This window comes from Oncorhynchus kisutch, linkage group LG8 (assembly GCF_002021735.2).
Source record: "Oncorhynchus kisutch isolate 150728-3 linkage group LG8, Okis_V2, whole genome shotgun sequence".
NCBI classification, from domain to species: Eukaryota; Metazoa; Chordata; class Actinopteri; order Salmoniformes; family Salmonidae; genus Oncorhynchus; species Oncorhynchus kisutch.
The window spans coordinates 2160721-2181844 of NC_034181.2; the positions used below are offsets into that span (position 1 = coordinate 2160721).

The 21124-nt window shown below is 48.6% G+C and overlaps 1 protein-coding gene across 1 annotated transcript in view; it reads right to left on the reverse strand.

Annotated features, from left to right (window-relative positions):
• tmem8b (transmembrane protein 8B) overlaps window positions 1-21124 on the reverse strand; it is a 222202-nt gene that overhangs the window by 173127 nt on the left and 27951 nt on the right. The window contains exon 2 of the mRNA XM_031829529.1: window positions 2304-2493. Within this exon, the coding sequence (XP_031685389.1) occupies window positions 2304-2493 (190 nt within the window). The remainder of the gene's footprint in view (window positions 1-2303; window positions 2494-21124) is intronic.

The following is a 21124-nucleotide window of genomic DNA, read 5'->3' on the forward strand; positions in this document are numbered from 1 at the left end:
AGGTTAAGGTTAGATGTACTCACACTGTGACGTTGCGGTCAGGTTAGGGTTAGATGTACTCACACTGTGACGTTGCGGTCAGGTTAGGGTTAGATGTACTCACACTGTGACGTTGCGGTCAGGTTAGGGTCAGATGTACTCACACTGTGACGTTGCGGTCAGGTTAAGGTTAGATGTACTCACACTGTGACGTTGCGGTCAGGTTAAGGTTAGATGTACTCACACTGTGACGTTGCGGTCAGGTTAGGGTTAGATGTACTCACACTGTGACGTTGCGGTCAGGTTAGGGTTAGATGTACTCACACTGTGACGTTGCGGTCAGGTTAGGGTCAGATGTACTCACACTGTGACGTTGCGGTCAGGTTAAGGTTAGATGTACTCACACTGTGACGTTGCGGTCAGGTTAAGGTTAGATGTACTCACACTGTGACGTTGCGGTCAGGTTAGGGTTAGATGTACTCACACTGTGACGTTGCGGTCAGGTTAGGGTTAGATGTACTCACACTGTGACGTTGCGGTCAGGTTAAGGTTAGATATACTCACACTGTGACGTTGCGGTCAGGTTAAGGTTAGATGTACTCACACTGTGACGTTGCGGTCAGGTTAAGGTTAGATGTACTCACACTGTGACGTTGCGGTCAGGTTAAGGTTAGATGTACTCACACTGTGACGTTGCGGTCAGGTTAAGGTTAGATGTACTCACACTGTGACGTTGCGGTCAGGTTAAGGTTAGATGTACTCACACTGTGACGTTGCGGTCAGGTTAGGGTTAGATGTACTCACACTGTGACGTTGCGGTCAGGTTAGGGTTAGATGTACTCACACTGTGACGTTGCGGTCAGGTTAAGGTTAGATGTACTCACACTGTGACGTTGCGGTCAGGTTAAGGTTAGATGTACTCACACTGTGACGTTGCGGTCAGGTTAAGGTTAGATGTACTCACACTGTGACGTTGCGGTCAGGTTAGGGTTAGATGTACTCACACTGTGACGTTGCGGTCTGGTTAAGGTTAGATGTACTCACACTGTGACGTTGCGGTCAGGTTAAGGTTAGATGTACTCACACTGTGACGTTGCGGTCGGGCTAAGGTTAGATGTACTCACACTGTGACGTTGCGGTCAGGTTAAGGTTAGATGTACTCACACTGTGACGTTGCGGTCGGGTTAAGGTTAGATGTACTCACACTGTGACGTTGCGGTCAGGTTAAGGTTAGATGTACTCACACTGTGACGTTGCGGTCAGGTTAAGGTTAGATGTACTCACACTGTGACGTTGCGGTCAGGTTAAGGTTAGATGTACTCACACTGTGACGTTGCGGTCAGGTTAAGGTTAGATGTAATCACACTGTGACGTTGCGGTCAGGTTAAGGTTAGATGTACTCACACTGTGACGTTGCGGTCAGGTTAGGGTTAGATGTACTCACACTGTGACGTTGCGGTCAGGTTAGGGTTAGATGTACTCACACTGTGACGTTGCGGTCAGGTTAAGGTTAGATGTACTCACACTGTGACGTTGCGGTCAGGTTAAGGTTAGATGTACTCACACTGTGACGTTGCGGTCAGGTTAGGGTTAGATGTACTCACACTGTGACGTTGCGGTCAGGTTAGGGTTAGATGTACTCACACTGTGACGTTGCGGTCAGGTTAAGGTTAGATGTACTCACACTGTGACGTTGCGGTCAGGTTAAGGTTAGATGTACTCACACTGTGACGTTGCGGTCAGGTTAGGGTTAGATGTACTCACACTGTGACGTTGCGGTCAGGTTAGGGTTAGATGTACTCACACTGTGACGTTGCGATCAGGTTAAGGTTAGATGTACTCACACTGTGACGTTGCGGTCAGGTTAGGGTTAGATGTACTCACACTGTGACGTTGCGGTCAGGTTAAGGTTAGATGTACTCACACTGTGACGTTGCGGTCAGGTTAAGGTTAGATGTACTCACACTGTGACGTTGCGGCCGGGTTAAGGTTAGATGTACTCACACTGTGACGTTGCGGTCGGGTTAAGGTTAGATGTACTCACACTGTGACGTTGCGGTCAGGTTAAGGTTAGATGTACTCACACTGTGACGTTGCGGTCAGGTTAAGGTTAGATGTACTCACACTGTGACGTTGCGGTCAGGTTAAGGTTAGATGTACTCACACTGTGACGTTGCGGTCAGGTTAAGGTTAGATGTACTCACACTGTGACGTTGCGGTCAGGTTAAGGTTAGATGTACTCACACTGTGACGTTGCGGTCAGGTTAAGGTTAGATGTACTCACACTGTGACGTTGCGGTCAGGTTAAGGTTAGATGTACTCACACTGTGACGTTGCGGTCGGGGCAGCTGTCACCGAAGGTTCCTCCCTGTTCCTTGAAGGTGATGAGGTTCCATACAGCCACCACAGTGTCTTCAGGAACACTGAAGTGGAACAGCTCCACGCTGGCGAAGGACCGGAACGCGTTCAGCTTACGAGGCGTCCGTGTAAAGTAGTCTGTTACGAAGTGACAATCTGGAGGAAAGAGAGAGGGGGAGGACGAGGGGGGGGCCGAGGACGAGGACGAGGGGGAGGAAGAGGACGAGGGGGGATGACGAGGGGGAGGGGGAGGGGGTGGACGAGGGGGGAGGGGGAGGACGTGGGGGGAGGACGAGGGGGAGGACGAGGGGGAGGACGAGTCAGAGAAATGATTAGTTACATTTCTCCGGGCGAAGACGTACATTCTCCCCCAGACACAACACACACACACACACACACGCAGGCACACACACACACGCAGGCACACACACACACACACACGCAGGCACACACACACACACACACACGCAGGCACACACACACACACACGCACACACGCAGGCACACACAGGTGACAGCGGGTAGAGAAATAGCTTCTAATGCAGTTTAGGTGATTTTCTCCTCAGAATCTAACAACCAATGATTTAATCATGTTGATGTGAGACAGTCAGCCTTCAGATCCAGCATTCACTCTCAATCCACTCTTACCCCCTGTCCCCCCCTGTCCCCCCCTGTCCCCTCCTGTCCCCCCCTGTCCCCCCCTGTCCCCACCATCCCTATCAGCAGGCCATCCACTCTTACCCCCTGTCCCCACCATCCCTATCAGCCATCCACTCTTACCCCCTGTCCCCACCATCCCTATCAGCCATCCACTCTTACCCCCTGTCCCCACCATCCCTATCAGCCATCCACTCTTACACCCTGTCCCCACCATCCCTATCAGCAGGCCATCCACTCTTACCCCCTGTCCCCACCATCCCTATCAGCAGGCCATCCACTCTTACCCCCTGTCCCCACCATCCCTATCAGCAGGCCATCCACTCTTACCCCCTGTCCCCACCATCCCTATCAGCAGGCCATCCACTCTTACCCCCTGTCCCCACCATCCCTATCAGCCATCCACTCTTACCCCCTGTCCCCACCATCCCTATCAGCCATCCACTCTTACCCCCTGTCCCCACCATCCCTATCAGCCATCCACTCTTACCCCCTGTCCCCACCATCCCTATCAGCCATCCACTCTTACCCCCTGTCCCCACCATCCCTATCAGCAGGCCATCCACTCTTACCCCCTGTCCCCACCATCCCTATCAGCCATCCACTCTTACCCCCTGTCCCCACCATCCCTATCAGCCATCCACTCTTACCCCCTGTCCCCACCATCCCTATCAGCCATCCACTCTTACCCCCTGTCCCCACCATCCCTATCAGCAGGCCATCCACTCTTACCCCCTGTCCCCACCATCCCTATCAGCAGGCCATCCACTCTTACCCCCTGTCCCCACCATCCCTATCAGCAGGCCATCCACTCTTACCCCCTGTCCCCACCATCCCTATCAGCAGGCCATCCACTCTTACCCCCTGTCCCCACCATCCCTATCAGCAGGCCATCCACTCTTACCCCCTGTCCCCACCATCCCTATCAGCAGGCCATCCACTCTTACCCCCTGTCCCCACCATCCCTATCAGCAGGCCATCCACTCTTACCCCCTGTCCCCACCATCCCTATCAGCAGGCCATCCACTCTTACCCCCTGTCCCCACCATCCCTATCAGCAGGCCATCCACTCTTACCCCCTGTCCCCACCATCCCTATCAGCAGGCCATCCACTCTTACCCCCTGTCCCCACCATCCCTATCAGCAGGCCATCCACTCTTACCCCCTGTCCCCACCATCCCTATCAGCAGGCCATCCACTCTTACCCCCTGTCCCCACCATCCCTATCAGCAGGCCATCCACTCTTACCCCCTGTCCCCACCATCCCTATCAGCAGGCCATCCACTCTTACCCCCTGTCCCCACCATCCCTATCAGCAGGCCAGGGAGGAGATAGAGAAACCATATCTACAGCCTCTGGTCTAAAGTAATACATTTTAATAGGGAATAGGGTGCCATAGGCCTCTGGTCTAAAGTAGTGCACTATATAGGGAATAGGGCTCTGGTCTAAAGTAGTGCACTATATAGGGAATAGGGCCCTGGTCTAAAGTAGTGCACTATATAGGGAATAGGGCTCTGGTCTAAAGTAGTGCACTATATAGGGTATAGGGCTCTGGTCTAAAGTAGTGCACTATATAGGGAATAGGGCTCTGGTCTAAAGTAGTGCACTATATAGGGAATAGGGCCCTGGTCTAAAGTAGTGCACTATATAGGGAATAGGGCTCTGGTCTAAAGTAGTTCACTATATAGGGAATAGGGCTCTGGTCTAAAGTAGTGCACTATATAGGGAATAGGGCCCTGGTCTAAAGTAGTGCACTATATTGAGAATAGGGCTCTGGTCTAAAGTAGTGCACTATATAGGGAATAGGGCTCTGGTCTAAAGTAGTGTACTATATAGGGAATAGGGCTCTGGTCTAAAGTAGTGCACTAGATAGGGAATAGGGTGCCATTTGGGATTCAGTCACAGTCTTTCAGTAATCAGCCGTGTCTCACCACCACTGCAACACGTCTCAGATACACAGACATCTTAATGCCGATTTATACCCTACGGGGAAGGACGATTTGGAGTGTAGGGCAGTGTCACAATGTCATTTTTGTCACAAAAAAGGGAGGCTCCTTGTAGTGCGCTCCGACATTCTACGTACTCCCGTGCCACATGAAAATTGTAACGCGTCGTATCTTTACAGCCGCGGGGCAGTGTGTGTAGGCAATGGAGCTCACCTGGTTCCCTGATCTCATTTATAGGATATGCATCAGATTAGCCTATTTTGCATTGATATGCAAATCTCATCTCAGCGTTAAACCAAACAACACTGTAGCCTCATTAGGATCCCTCCAAAAAGGTATTTTTGTGATTCCAGGCTATTGGTCTTTGTGAGACACAGAGGAGGTGAACGGATGATCCCCGCATGTGTGGTTACCACCGTGAAGTATGGAGGAGGAGGTGTGATGGTGCTTTGCTGGTGACACAGTCTGTGATTTATTTAGAATTCAAGCCACACTTAACCAGCATGGCTTCCACATCATTCTGCAGCGATACTCCATCCCATCTGGTTTGCGCTTACTGGGACTATCATTTGTTTTTCAAAAGGAAAATGACCCAACACACCTCCAGGCTGTGTAAGGGCTATTTGACCAATAAGGAGAGTGATGGAGTCCTGTATCAGATGACCTGGCCTCCACAATCACCCGACCTCAACCCAATTGAGATGGTTTGGGAAGAGTTGGACCGCGTGAAGTGAAGGAAAAGCAGCCAACAAGTCTTCAGCATATGTAGGAACACCTTCAAGACTGTTGGAAAAGCATTCCAGGCAGGTGAAACTGGTTGAGAGAATGCCAAGAGTGTACAAAGCTGTCATCAAGGCAAAGGGTGGCTACTTTGAAGAATCTCAAATATAAAACATATATTTACTTTTTTGGTTACTACATGATTCCATATGTCTCTTTGGAACATTATCCGCTATTGTGACCCCTGTTACTAGTCTGTTCAATCTCTCTTTCGTATCGTCCGAGATTCCTAAATATTGGAAAGCGGTCGCGGTCATCCCCCTCTTCAAAGGGGGACACACTCTAGACCCAAACTGCTGTAGACCTATATCTATTCTACCCTGCCTTTCTTAGGTCTTTGAAAGCCAAGTTAAACAGATCACTGATCATTTCGAATCCCACCGTACCTTCTCCGCTATGCAACCTGGTTTCCGAGCCGGTCACGGGTGCACCTCAGCCACGCTCAAGGTACTAAACGATATCATAACCGCCATCGATAAAAGACAGTACTGTGCAGCCGTCTTCATCGACCTTGCCAAGGCTTTCGACTCTGTCAATCACCGTATTCTTATCAGCAGACTCAACAGCCAGGGTTTCTCTAATGTCTGCCTCGCCTGGTTCACCAACTACTTTGCAGACAGAGTTCAGTGTGTTAAATCGGAGGGCATGTTGTCCGGTCCTCTGGCAGTCTCTATGGGGCTGCCACAGGGTTAAATTCTCGGGCCGACTCTTTTCTCTGTGTATATCAATGATGTCGCTCTTGCTGCGGGTGATTCCCTGATCCACATCTACACAGACGACACCATTCTGTATACATCTGGCCCTTCTTTGGACACTGTGTTAACAAATCTCCAAACAAGCCTCAATGCCATACAACTCTCCTTCCATGGCCTCAAACTGCTCTTAAACGCTAGTAAACTAAATGCATGCTCTTCAACCGATCGCTGCCCGCACCTGCCGGCCTGTCCAGCATCATTACTCTGGACGGCTCTGACTTAGAATATGTGGACAACTATAAATACCTAGGTGTCTGGTTAGACTGTTAACTCCCTTTGGTCTGTAAACTAACCATATACCACCCACCACTGCGACCTGTATGCTCTCATTGGCTGGTCCTCGCTACATATTTATCGCCAAGTCCACTGGCTCCAGGTCATCTATAAGTCTTTGCTAGGTAAAGCTCCGCCTTATCTCAGCTCACTGGTCACCATAGCAGCACCCACCTATAGCACGCGCTCCAGCAGGTATATTTCACTGGTCACCCCCAAAGCCAATTCCTCTTTGGCCACCTTTCCTTCCAGTTCTCTGCTGCCAGTGACTGGAACGAATTGCAAAAATCACTGAAGCTGGAGACTTAAATCTCCCTCGCTAACTTTAAGCATCAGCTATCTGAGCAGCTTACCGATTGCTGCAGCTGTACACAGCCCATCTGTAAATAGCCCATCCAGTCCATCTACCTCATCCCCATATTGTTTTTATTTACTTATCTGCTCTTTTGTACACCAGTATTTCTACTTGCACATCATCATCTGATCATCTATCACTCCAGTGTTCATTTGCTAAACTGTAATTACTTCGCTACTATGGTCTATTTATTGCCTTACCTCCTCACTCAATTTGCACACACTGTATGTAGATTTTCTATTGTGTTATTGTCTGTACGCTTGTTTATGTATAACTCTGTGTTGTTGTTTTTGTCGCACTGCTTTGCTTTATCTTGGCCAAGTCGCAGTTATAAATGAGAACTTCTTCTCAACTGGCCTTCCTGGTTAAATAAAGGGGAAATAAAAAAATATGTGTTATTTCATAGTTTTGATGTCTTCACTATTATTCAATAATAATATTACACTTTACACCTTGCCTGCTTTACACTTTTAACCTTGCCTGCTTTACACTTTACCCCTCACCTGCTGTACACTTTACACCACGCCTGCTGTACACTTTACACCTTGCCTGCTTTACACTTTACACCTTGCCTGCTTTACACTTTACGCCTTGCCTGCTTTACACTTTACACCACGCCTGCTTTACACTTTGCCCCTCACCTGCTGTACACTTTACACCACGCCTGCTGTACACTTTACACCTTGCCTGCTTTACACTTTACACCTCGCCTGCTTTACACTTTACACCTTGCCTGCTTTACACTTTACACCTCGCCTGCTTTACACTTTGCACCTCGCCTGCTTTACACTTTAAACCTTGCCTGCTTTACACTTTACACCTCGTCTGCCTTATACTTTACACCTCGCCTGCTTTACACTTTACACCTCGCCTGCTTTACACTTTTAACCTTGCATGATTTACACTTTAAACCTCTCCTGCCTTACAGTTTAAACCTCGCCTGCTTTACACTTTAAACCTTGCCTGCTTTACACTTTAAACCTTGCCTGCTTTACACTTTACACCTAGCCTGCTTTACACTTTACACCTCACCAGCTTTACACTTTACACCTCACCAGCTTTACACTTCACACCTTGCCTGATTTAACCTTACACCTAGCCTGCTTTACACTTTGCACCTCACCCACTTGCCTTACACTTTAAGCCTTGCCTGCTTTACACTTTACACGTCGCCTGCTTTACACTTTACATCTTGCCTGATTTCCACTTGACACCTTTCCTGCTTTACGCTTTACACCTTGCCTGCTTTACATTTTACACCTTGCCTGCTTTCCACTTTCCACCTTTCCTGCTTTACACTTTACACCTTGCCTGCTTTACACTTTACACCTCACCCACTTGCCTTCCACTTTTAGCCTTGCCTGCTTTACACTTTAAACCTCGCCTGCTTCACACTTTACACCTCGCCTGCTTTACACTTTACATCTTGCCTGATTTCCACTTGACACCTTTCCTGCTTTACGCTTTACACCTTGCCTGCTTTACATTTTACACCTTGCCTGCTTTCCACTTTACACCTTTCCTGCTTTACACTTTACACCTTGCCTGCTTTACACTTTACACCTCACCCACTTGCCTTCCACTTTTAGCCTTGCCTGCTTTACACTTTACACCTCGCATGCTTTACACTTTAAACCTCATCTGCTTTACACTTTACACCTCGCCTGCCTTACACTTTAAACCTCGCCTGCTTCACACTTTACACCTCGCCTGCTTTACACTTTTCACATTGCCTGCTTTACACTTTACACCTTACCTGCTTTACACTTTACACCTTTCCTGCTTTACACTTTTCACCTTGCCTGCTTTACACTTTACACCTCGCATGCTTTACACTTGTCACCTCGCCCACTTGCCTTACACTTTAAGCCTTGCCTGCTTTACACTTTACACCTTGCCTGCTTTACACTTTACACCTTGCCTGCTTTACACTTTTCACCTCGCATGCTTTACACTTTACACCTTGCCTGCTTTACACTTTTCACCTCGCATGCTTTACACTTTAAACCTCGCCTGCTTTACACTTTAAACCTCGCCTGCTTCACACTTTACACCTCGCCTGCTTTACACTTTACACCTCGCCTGCTTTACACTTTACACCTTGCCTGCTTTACACTTTAAACCTCGCCTGCTTCACACTTTACACCTCGCCTGCTTTACACTTTACACCTCGCCTGCTTTACACTTTACACCTTGCCTGCTTTACACTTTAAACCTCGCCTGCCTTACACTTTCAACCTCGCCTGCTTCACACTTTACACCTCTCCTTCAGAATGGCATACAGACAGACAGACAGACAGACAGACAGACAGACAGACAGACAGACAGACAGACAGACAGACAGACAGACAGACAGACAGACAGACAGACAGACAGACAAACAGATTACAGCCTTCAGAGTGGCATACAGACAGACAGATTACAGCCTTCAGAGTGGGATACAGACAGACAGGCAGATTACAGCCTTCAGAGTGGCATACAGACAGACAGGCAGATTACAGCCTTTAGAGTAGGGTATAGACAGACAGACAGATTACATCCTTCAGAGTGGGATACAGACAGACAGACAGATTCCATCCTTCAGAGTGGGATACAGACAGACAGACAGACAGATTCCATCCTTCAGAGTGGGATACAGACAGACAGACAGATTCCATCCTTCAGAGTGGGGTACAGACAGACAGACAGATTCCATCCTTCAGAGTGGGGTACAGACAGACAGAACCAGACCAGGTATAATTGGCTGCTAATTACTGTCACCACCTGGACTGCACCTGATTACATGGATTAACTGGGTTTGACTCAGAATAGTTTTTTTTACCAAAGTAAATAAAAGCTGTGAGAGAGACTTTCCTTGGGAGTTTAATTGTTTAATACTTTATAGTGAACTAAAATCCCCCCCCCCCCCAGTCATACTGCTGAAAGAATCCTCCAACCGAAACAACTGGAATCAAACAAGATGCTAGAGCAAGATGTCAACTCTGTCTAGTGCAGTACCTTCCTCAGTGCCTTTAAAACGTGGCATTCCAGCTTCCTAATAGCTCGGCCTCTACTGTATCGTTAATAATGCAGCCGTCAATCTTAGACATTCCGGCAGTGCCCTGTGTCAGAGGACTGAGAACACATATCCCTGAATAAAACAGACGTTGCCTGTCCTTTCACTGTACTCTCTGACTGGGCTCCACTACTTCACAGCTGTCTGCTGTTATCTGTGCTCTGACTGTGCCTGAGACCTGGCAGTGTGGTGCCAGGACAACAACCTCTGCCTCAACGTCAGCAAGACAGAGGAAGCTGATCGTGGACTACAGGAAACGGAGGGGCGAGCACACCCCCATCCACATCGATGGGGCTGTAGTGGTGTGGGTTGAGAGTTCCTCGCGACTTGCCAGTGAAGAGCACTTTTTGCCAGTCCTGTCTTGTCCAGCGACGATGGGTTTGTGCCCATTGGTGACGTTGTTGCCCGTGATGTCTGGTGAGGACCTGCCTTACAACAGGCCTACAAGCCCTCAGCCCAGCCTCTCTCAGCCTATTGCGGACAGCCTGAACACTGATGGAGGGATTGTGCGTTCCTGGTGTAACTCGGGCAGTTGTTGTTGCCATCCTGTACCTGTCCCGCAGGGGTTATGTTCGGATGTACTGATCCTGTGCAGGTGTTGTTAGACGTGGTCTGCCACTGCGAGGACGATCAGCTGTCCGTCCTGTCTCCCTGTAGCGCTGTCTTAGGCGTCTTACAGTAAGGACATGGCAATAAATTGCCCAGGCCACATGTGCAGCATGCCTAAGGTACGTTCACGGAGATGAGCAGGGACCCTCGGCATCTTTCTTTTGGTGTTTTACAGAGTCAGTAGAAAGGTCTCTTTAGTGTCCTACGTTTTCATAACTGTGAACCTTAATTGCCTACTGTCTGTAAGCTGTTACGTGTCTTAACCACCATTACACAGGTGCATGTTCATTAATTGTTTATGGTTCATTGAACAAGCATGGGAAGCAGTGTTTAAACCCTTTACAATGAAGATCTGTGAAGTTATTTGGATTTTTACGAATTATCTTTGAAAGACAGGGTCCTGAAAAAGGGCAGTTTCTTTTTTTGCTGAGTTTAGTTCAATAGCTGCACCATCGAGAGCATCTTGACTGGCTGCATCACCACTTGTTACAGCAACTGCTAGGCATCCAACTGCAAGCCGCTACAGAGGGTGGTGAGTAAGGCCCAGTACATCACTGGAGCCGAGCTCCCTGCCATCCAGGACCTCTGTACCAGGCGGTGTCAGAGGAAGGCCCTAAAAATTGTGAAAGACTCCAGCCACCCTAGTCATAGACTGTTTTCTAAGCTACCTCATGGGAAGCGGTACCGATACACCAAATCTGGAACCAACAAGACCCTGAACAATTTAAAGGCAATGCTACCAAATACTATTTGAGTGTATGTAAACTTCTGACCCACTGGGAATGTGATGAAAGAAATACAAACTGAAATAAATCATTCTCTCAACTATTATTCTGACATTTCACATTCTTAAAATAAAGTGGTGATCCTAACTGACCTAAAACAGAGAATTTTTACTAGGATTAAATGTCAGGAATTGTGAAAAACCGAGTTTAAATGTATTTGGCTAAAGTGTATGTAAACTTCTGACTTCAACTGTACACATTAACGTCTCCCTATATCTTTAAAGGCTGAGCGTCAAACCAGTAGGTTTATCAGGAGAAATGTTGCTTTTCATTTCAGTCATTCAGGATAAGTATGTTTTTCATGTAAAGACAGTCATGAGGAATGACAATGATTTTGTCAACAACAAAAAATAATTCTCGGCATCGTGCAGGATGTTAGAGACCTCTTATATAAAAATGTACTACATTATATTATATCATATTTCCACTGAGACGTTTTTGTTTGATGATCACGTTCTCTCTTTGGATTAAAATGGTTACTAGAACATGAAAATAAAGCGCTGATGTGTTTATCAAAAGCAGTGCCATTGAAAGATAATTTCCTGCCCATCTTGTGTCATCATCATAAAAACAGATTTACAAGACATTAGGAGGAAGTGGATTCACCTGAAACACTCAAATGGTTATTTCTCTTCCTCCAATGAAAACACTCCATTGTTCCATTGACTGGCAGTCAAGCTGCTGATTTAACACCTTCATTATCTGGCTCTGGTCTATAGTAGTGCACTATATAGGGAATAGAGATCTATAGGGCTCTGGTCTAAAGTAGTGCACTATATAGAGAATAGGGTTCTGGTCTATAGTAGTGCACTATATAGAGAATAGGGTTCTGGTCTATAGTAGTGCACTATATAGGGAATAGGGTTCTGGTCTATAGTAGTGCACTATATAGAGAATAGGGTTCTGGTCTATAGTAGTGCACTATATATAGGGAATAGGGTGTCATAGGGCTCTGGTCTAAAGTAGTGCACTATATAGAGAATAGGGTTCTGGTCTATAGTAGTGCACTATATAGGGAATAGGGTTCTGGTCTATAGTAGTGCACTATATAGGGAATAGGGTTCTGGTCTATAGTAGTGCACTATATAGAGAATAGGGTTCTGGTCTATAGTAGTGCACTATATATAGGGAATAGGGTGCCATAGGGCTCTGGTCTAAAGTAGTGCACTATATAGGGAATAGGACTCTGGTCTAAAGTAGTGCACTATATAGGGAATAGGGTGCCATAGGGCTTTGGTCTATAGTAGTGCACTATATAGAGAATAGGGTTCTGGTCTATAGTAGTGCACTATATATAGGGAATAGGGTTCTGGTCTATAGTAGTGCACTATATAGGGAATAGGGTTCTGGTCTAAAGTAGTGCACTATATAGGGAATAGGGTTCTGGTCTATAGTAGTGCACTATATAGAGAATAGGATTCTGGTCTATAGTAGTGCACTATATATAGGGAATAGGGTGTCATAGGGCTCTGGTCTAAAGTAGTGCACTATATAGGGAATAGGGTGCCATAGGGCTCTGGTCTATAGTAGTGCACTATATAGGGAATAGAGATCTATAGGGCTCTGGTCTAAAGTAGTGCACTATATAGGGAATAGGGTGCCATAGGGCTCTGGTCTAAAGTAGTGCACTATATAGGGAATAGGACTCTGGTCTAAAGTAGTGCACTATATAGGGAATAGGGTGCCATAGGGCTTTGGTCTATAGTAGTGCACTATATAGAGAATAGGGTTCTGGTCTATAGTAGTGCACTATATATAGGGAATAGGGTGTCATAGGGCTCTGGTCTAATGTAGTGCACTATATAGGGAATAGGGCTCTGGTCTAATGTAGTGCACTATATAGGGAATAGGGTGCCATAGGGCTCTGGTCTATAGTAGTGCACTATATAGGGAACAGGGTGCCCTTTCAGACACAGTTATTATCTGGAGGAAGTGAGGAAAGTGTCTGCTGTCTAATTGGTGCTCAGGGTGCCAGGATGTTAAAGAGGTTTACAGTAAGAGCCTTTTAACAGCAGTCTGATGGAGATTTGGAGCAACACAACAATCATCTAATAGGAACATCCTGAGGTTCCATAGAAGGCCTTTGGTTTGGACCCTTGTGACATACTGCACTAGGGCTGGTTAGGAGAAAATAAAAAAATACCCCCCCTAAAAAATGTGTTGATATTCGACCAGTTATAACGGTGACCGCGGTCATTTGGCCAATTACAGTCGTCCAAAGTTCCATGACCGTCACAGCTTGTCACGCCCACTCCTGCTCCCTCCCTCCGTGGCGCTCACGTCTACTATCCACCGCTCCTGGCAACCCACACCTGCTTCCCATCGTTAAGCACACCTGCTGCCCATCGTTAAGCACACCTGCTTCCCGTCGTTAAGCACACCTGCTTCCCGTCGTTAAGCACACCTGCTTCCCGTCGTTAAGCACGCCTGCTTCCCGTCGTTAAGCACGCCTGCTTCCCGTCGTTAAGCACGCCTGCTTCCCGTCGTTAAGCACGCCTGCTTCCCGTCGTTAAGCACGCCTGCTTCCCGTCGTTAAGCACACCTGCTTCCCGTCGTTAAGCACACCTGCTTCCCGTCGTTAAGCACACCTGCTTCCCGTCGTTAAGCACACCTGCTTCCCGTCGTTAAGCACGCCTGCTTCCCGTCGTTAAGCACACCTGCTTCCCGTCGTTAAGCACACCTGCTTCCCGTCGTTAAGCACACCTGCTTCCCGTCGTTAAGCACACCTGCTTCCCGTCGTTAAGCACACCTGCTTCCCGTCGTTAAGCACACCTGCTTCCCATTGTTAAGCACACCTACTTCGAATCGTTAAGCACACCTGCTTCCCGTTGTTAGGCACACCTGCTTCCCGTCGTTAAGCACACCTGCTTCCCATCCATCGTTAAGCACACCTGGACTTCATCCCCACCCTGATTACTCTCCCTTCATATAGCCCTCAGTAGCCTCAGTCATCACCCTGATTACTCTCCCTTCATATAGCCCTCAGTAGCCTCAGTCATCACTCTGATTACTCTCCCTTCATATAGCCCTCAGTAGCCTCTGTCATCGGGCAGTATTGGTTTTGGTTCCGTTCAGTACGCTTTTATTGTTTTGTATTATCTTCACGCTTATTATTATTATTAAACTCATCTTCTGCACCTGCTTCCTGACTCCCTGTGTCTACCTTACGAATTACTGCCTCTCGAAAATATGGAAGCAGAAGAAGTTAAGGATATCTCCTAGTTAGTCGACGAACAGCAACACCTACTCCGTCAACACCATGACCAGCTCAATTGGGTACGGTAATGTATGAGGTCCTCCAAGTTCTCCACCACCTCGACAACACCCGACAGGATTCATCTCCAACTAGCAGAAGACCCTCTACCGTGATCCGTCCCTGCGAGTCAGTCCCTCAGCCCATCCAGCATTCTGCCTAGGTCAGCGATGCCCTATTGTCCCTCCCGGACAAATATGACGGGACTCCATTGAAATGCCGTTGCTTCCTACTCCAGTGCTCTCTTTATTTCGCTCATCAGACAGGAGCGAGAAGTTGAAGGTTGCTACGGTCATTTCCGTGCTGACAGGACTGGCTTTGGAGTGGGCTATGGTCGTCTGGGAGAGAGGAAAGGAGGAGTTGGGTTCCTATGAGAGGCTCAAGGCGGTCTTCGATCATACACTTGAAGGCTGAGAAGGAGGTGAGCGACTACTCCAACTCCCACAGGGTGTCCAGACCACTGCGGAGTTCGTCCTCACCTTCTGGACTGTTCCTCCAGGGGGTAGAATGAGCTGGCACTCCACAGAGGACTGCGCAACGAGGTCCAGACGGAGTTTGCGTGTCGGGACTGTAACGTTTCCTTGGACGCGCTCATAGTGATGTCCATCTGTCTAGATAACCTTCTTAAAGAGCGCCGGCACCCTCCTCGTCTCTCGCCTTCTTCCTTTTGCCGACCTGAAACAGAGCCTGAACCACACCTTTCCTCGGCAGAGCAGCGTCACCGCAGATGGCTGTGTTCCTATTGCGGCCAGGATTCAAATTCAGCGGTGTCTGATGTGTACCAACCCAGAGGGACAGAGGGGCGGCCCCGTGATCATCCGTCTCCCGGGGTAGGCGTGAGTATTCCATCATCGCTTTTCGCCAAACCCTTCACGGTTTCCATTTCACTGGCTGCATGTCCCTCACCTATTGTCTCCACAGCTCTAGTGGACTCCGGTGCCGTGGGGAATTTTATTGTCCAGGCCCTTGCCTGATCCCTGAACATCACCTCATACCCGCTCTCTTCTCCTTTTCTGGTCTTTTCTTTTGATAATAGACCATTGGGATCCGGCACTGTCACGCACATCACAGTGCCACTCACCATCACAGTGGAAACCAAGACAGCCTTCCATTCCTCATCACAGAGGTAGTCATCCTCGGCCTCCCGGGGTCACGACCCCATCATCTCCTGGTCGAGGATGGAGATCACTGCCTAGGCACCTGGGAAGTCCGAAGACCCTGTGGTTCCACGTCGGTTGAGAGTCCTGTGGTTTCCCTCCAGCCCAGAGGTATACCAGGATCTCTGGGAGGTTGTCTCCAAGACCCGAGCCACCTGTCTCCCTCCTCATCACCCCTGGGACTGTGCCATCAACCTGCTAGCAGACTCTACGCCTCCGCACAGACGCGGAAGCTGTCGGTGGCTGAAACCAAGGCCATCCGGGAGGCTCTCCCAACAGGATTTCATCCGCCATCCACCTCCCCTGGATCGGCAGGCTTCTTTTTCAAGAAGGAAAGGAGGGAGGGAGGTCTACGTCCGTGCATCTACATCTACTACAGAGGTTGCAATTCCATCACCAGTTACCATTACCCGTTGGTGCAGGCCGCCATCGAACAGCTCTGCAGGGCCTGTTGTTTTTACTAAACTGTACCTGCGGAGTGCCTACAATCTCATCCAAGAGGGGAATGAATGGAAAACGGTCTTCAGCACGATGTCTGGGCACTACGAGTACTTGGCGATGCCTTATGGATTAGCTAATGCTCCGTCGGTGTTCCAGGTATTTGTGAACAAGGTGTTCTGGGACATGCTTGGGCGTCAGGTGGTCGACATCCTGATCTATTCTGCCACCTTGGAGGATCACATCGCCCACATCTCGGTAGTCCTGGGAATCCTCCTGGAGAGTCATCTGTACGCCAAAGCGGAGAAGTGCCAGTTCCATCACGCCGCTGTCTCCTTCTTGGGATATCAGGTCAGCCAGCAGTGGTTATGGAAGAGAGGAAGGTCGATGCAGTCAGGTCATGGCCAGTCCCAACCAACATAAAGGGACTACAACGTTTTTGGGGGGTTTGCCAACTTCTAACCACCACTTCATTAAAAACTTCAGCTCCATCGCCTCTCCTCTCACCTCAAAGGTGGTTGGTGTGGAGTCCTGCAGCCAATGAGGCCCTCCACCTACTGAAGGGGCTTTTCACCTCCGTCCCGTTGCTGAAACACCCAGATCCTACGCTGCCCTTCGTGGTGGAGGGGGACGCCTCAGAAGTGGGCGTGGGGGGCCATCCTGTCACAACGTCAAGCTAATCCACAAAAATTGTATCCATGTGCATACTACTCTAAAAAAAACAGTCTCCTGCAGAGAGGAACTATGAGTTTGCAACCGGGAGCTCCTGGCAGTGAAGTTGGCATTAGAGGAGTGTAGACACTGGCTGGAGGGCACCACGGACCCGTTTCTCATCCTCACCAACCATCGGAACCTGAAATATATATGGACAGTGAGGCGGCTGGACCCGCGCCAAGCAAGGTGGGCCCTTTTCTTCACTAGATTCAACTTCACCTTGTCATACCGCCCAGGTTCAAAGAACATCAAAGCCGATACCCTGTCCCATCTCCACGATTCGGGAGAGGTTCCAGTGCGCCCATCATACTGCCCTCACAAATCATTGCCCCCGCGCTTCGGGACATAGACGTGGAGATCCGCCAGGCTCTGGAGAGGGAACCTACTACCTGCCATATGGAGCGTACCTATGTTCCCACGGAGGTAAGTGATCGGCTGTTAACCTGGGTGCACACATCTTTCGTTGCTGAACACCGAGGTATTCGATTGATATCTGGGAAAGTACTGGTGTCCCGCCTTGGCACACGACATCAATCGCTATGTCAACTCCTGCTCCATATGTGCAGAAACTTAATATCCCGGGCTTCAGTAGGGAAACTCCTTTCCCTTCTCATGCCTTAGTGGCCTTGGTCTCATCTGTCCATTGATTTTGTCACTGATCTCCCCTCTCGTGATGGTTTCACTACCACTACTATGGTTGTTGTGGTCAGATTCTCTAAACCCTACTGCTCTCCAGGTTACTGAGGCAGCAGGTTCCAGCAGGTCTTCCGGCACTATGGCCTTTGAGAGGACATCGTCTCCGACCGGGGCCCCCAATTCACGTAACTGGTATGGAGAGCCTTTATGGAGAAGCAGGGGGAATGGATCCGGTTCCTTCCCTGAGCAGAGTACTCCCAAAATGCCCTGCTTCACTCCTCCACCGGGTTGACCTCCATCCAGTGTGTTCTGATATATCAGCCAGCCCTGGCTCCGTGGACCCCGAGCCAGACCGAAGCTCCTGTGGTGGACGAGTGATTCAAGTGCGCAGAGGATGATTGAAACGATGCTCACATGAAGCTCCAGCGTGCCGTCCGCCGTCTGAAGAAGCAGGCAGACCACCACCGCAGTGAGGAACCCGCCGTCCATCCTGGTGATAGTGTCTGGCTCTCCACCAGGAACCTTCTGCTCCGCCTGCCCCGTAGGAAGCTGAGCCCCGGGTTTGTGGGGCCCTTCAAAGTCCTCCGGAGGGTCAATGAGGTAACCTGCAGGTTACAGCTCCCCACTAACTACCGAATCTCACCCTCCTTTGATGTTGCCCTCCTCAGGCCGGTGGCTGATGCCATCCCCCGCGACACAACTCTGCTTCCACTGGATATAGAGGGGTCCCCAGCCTATTCTGTTAGGTCCCTCCTGGACTCCCAACGTCGCGGGGGTCAGCTCCAGTACCTGGTGGACTGGGGGGCGGGACCCTAACATCATCCAAGATTTCGGTCTACTAACCAGCGGTCCGGGCAACCCACATTGCCACACCTGGCAACACCTGGCAACCATCATGATGTTTATTATTATTAAACTCGCCTTCTGCACCTGCTTCCTGACTCCCTGCGTATATGCTTCACAGCCCTATACTACACAAAGGAGATATACATCTCAGGCTGTGTCTGACAGACAACACAACGTCTCAACTCTCTAGGGAGAAAGCAGCACAAGCAGCTACACTTCATTCTGAGGCTGATTCATTCCTGACTAAAGGTTCCCTAACAAACAGACATAGAGAACCCAGTGTTAAAATGTGACATTGACAAAAGAGTTGAGAAAAGATGTGAGGTTGAGAAAAGGGAGAGTTGACAGAGTTTGTAACTAGGTCAGGGAGGAACAAGATGAATTGTCTGTCTGTCTGTCCGTCTGGGAAAGAGGGCAGGGACAGAGGGGAGTGGTGTCCCACCCAGAGCCAGATGAAAGCCTGCCCAGGAATTAGAGCACCCAACTCTGATCCAGACCCCCTTCTCACTCGCTCTTCTTCTGCCTTTTGGGGCAACAAGAACTGTCTGAGACAAAGGGGATAGCAGAGGACTAAGGAATTTGTGTCTGTGTGGCCTGTCCTGGCCTGTCCTGGCCTATCCTGGCCTGGCCTGTCCTAGCCTGTCCTGTCCTGGCCTGTCCTGGCCTGTCCTAGCCTGTCCTGTCCTGGCCTGTCCTGGCCTGTCCTGGCCTGTCCTGTCCTGGACTCAAATCCAGCAACAACAGTAACCATCAAAACAGGTTGACAAATCAAAATCAAATCAAATGTCATTTGTCACCTTACAGGTAATACCTTACAGTGAAATGCTGAATACAACATGCACCTTACAGTGAAATGCTTACTTACAAGCCCTTAACCAACAATGCAGTTTTAAGGAAAAAAAGTGTTAAGAAAGTATTTACTAAAATAAACTGAAGTAAAAAAATATATATATATATGTGAAAATCATTTTAAAAAATAAGACAAATAGGGAAATAACAAGACAGAGATTGATGGGCTATGTTATGATACAGGCGGTTGAAGGTAGACTGGGACAGGATATGACAGGTTAAAGTAGGTAGGGACAGGATATGACAGGTTAAAGTAGGTAGGGACAGGATATGACAGGTTAAAGTAGGTAGGGACAGGATATGACAGGTTAAAGTAGGTAGGGACAGGATAGGACAGGTTAAAGTAGGTAGGGACAGGATAAGACAGGTTAAAGTAGGTAGGGACAGGATATGACAGGTTAAAGTAGGTAGGGACAGGATATGACAGGTTAAAGTAGGTAGGGACAGGATAAGACAGGTTAAAGTAGGTAGGGACAGGATATGACAGGTTAAAGTAGGTAGGGACAGGATATGACAGGTTAAATGAGGTAGGGACAGGATATGACAGGATATGACAGGTTAAAGTAGGTAGAGACAGGATAAGACAGGTTAAAGTAGGTAGGGACAGGATATGACAGATTAAGGTAGGTTGAGACAGAATGACAGGTTATGACATGTTAAGGTAGATAGGGACAGGATATGACAGGGTAAGGTAGGTGGGACAGGATATGTCAGGCTAAGGTAGGTAGGGACAGGATATGACAGGGTAAGGTAGATAGGGACAGGATATGACAGGGTAAGGTATGTAGGGACAGGATATGACAGGTTAAGGTAGATAGGGACAGGATATGACAGGTTAAGGTAGATAGGGACAGGATATGACAGGTTAATGTAGGTAGGGACAGAAGGAACTGGGCCAAATCCCTAACAGGGACAGATGAGGATGAGGAAATGGATGTTGCTATCCTTTCCACCATAACAGGGATATATCCGTCTGTAGGGTTTTATGAGCCTACAGTATGTACCCAGTAATAGGGATGTATAGACGTAGCACCCAGGCCCGAGAGGGGAGAACACAGCAGAACAGAACAGAGCAGAGCAGAACAGAACACAACAGAACAGAACAGAATAGACTGTGTGTTCCAGTACATGTTAGACCATAAATCAACAGCAGACTCAAACACTGCGAACACATAAATTATGCAGTCCGCTCTGACGGCAGCGGAGCAGCAGAGGCCCCATTGTTCACAATTAAGAAGACTAGGTCACAGATTTCAGGGGCTGCAAACGTCAGTCTCCTGTTGTAACCACAGCAGCACTGTGTGTGAACCACAGCAGCAGAGGTGTATCCTCAAAGAACAACCTCTATCAGGATAGCCTGGTGACCTCACTCAATCAACTACCTGATTCACCTGACTGGAAGGCAATCAAAGCATTGAAGTAGCCTGGTCCCGTGTCTGTTTGTGCTCTTGCCAATTCCATCGCTGTTATTGTTTTGTTTGGCATGTCAATGAGTGGCAAGGAGTTGGCAGGATAGTACAAACAGAACACTCAGGCTAGGTATTCAAAAGGCCATCTTCCCCACCATCAAAATAAATCAAATTGTATTGGTCACATGCACATATTTAGCAGATATTAAATATGTAACGAAATGCTTGTGTTCCTAGCTCCAACAGTGGAGTAATATGCAACCAATCACA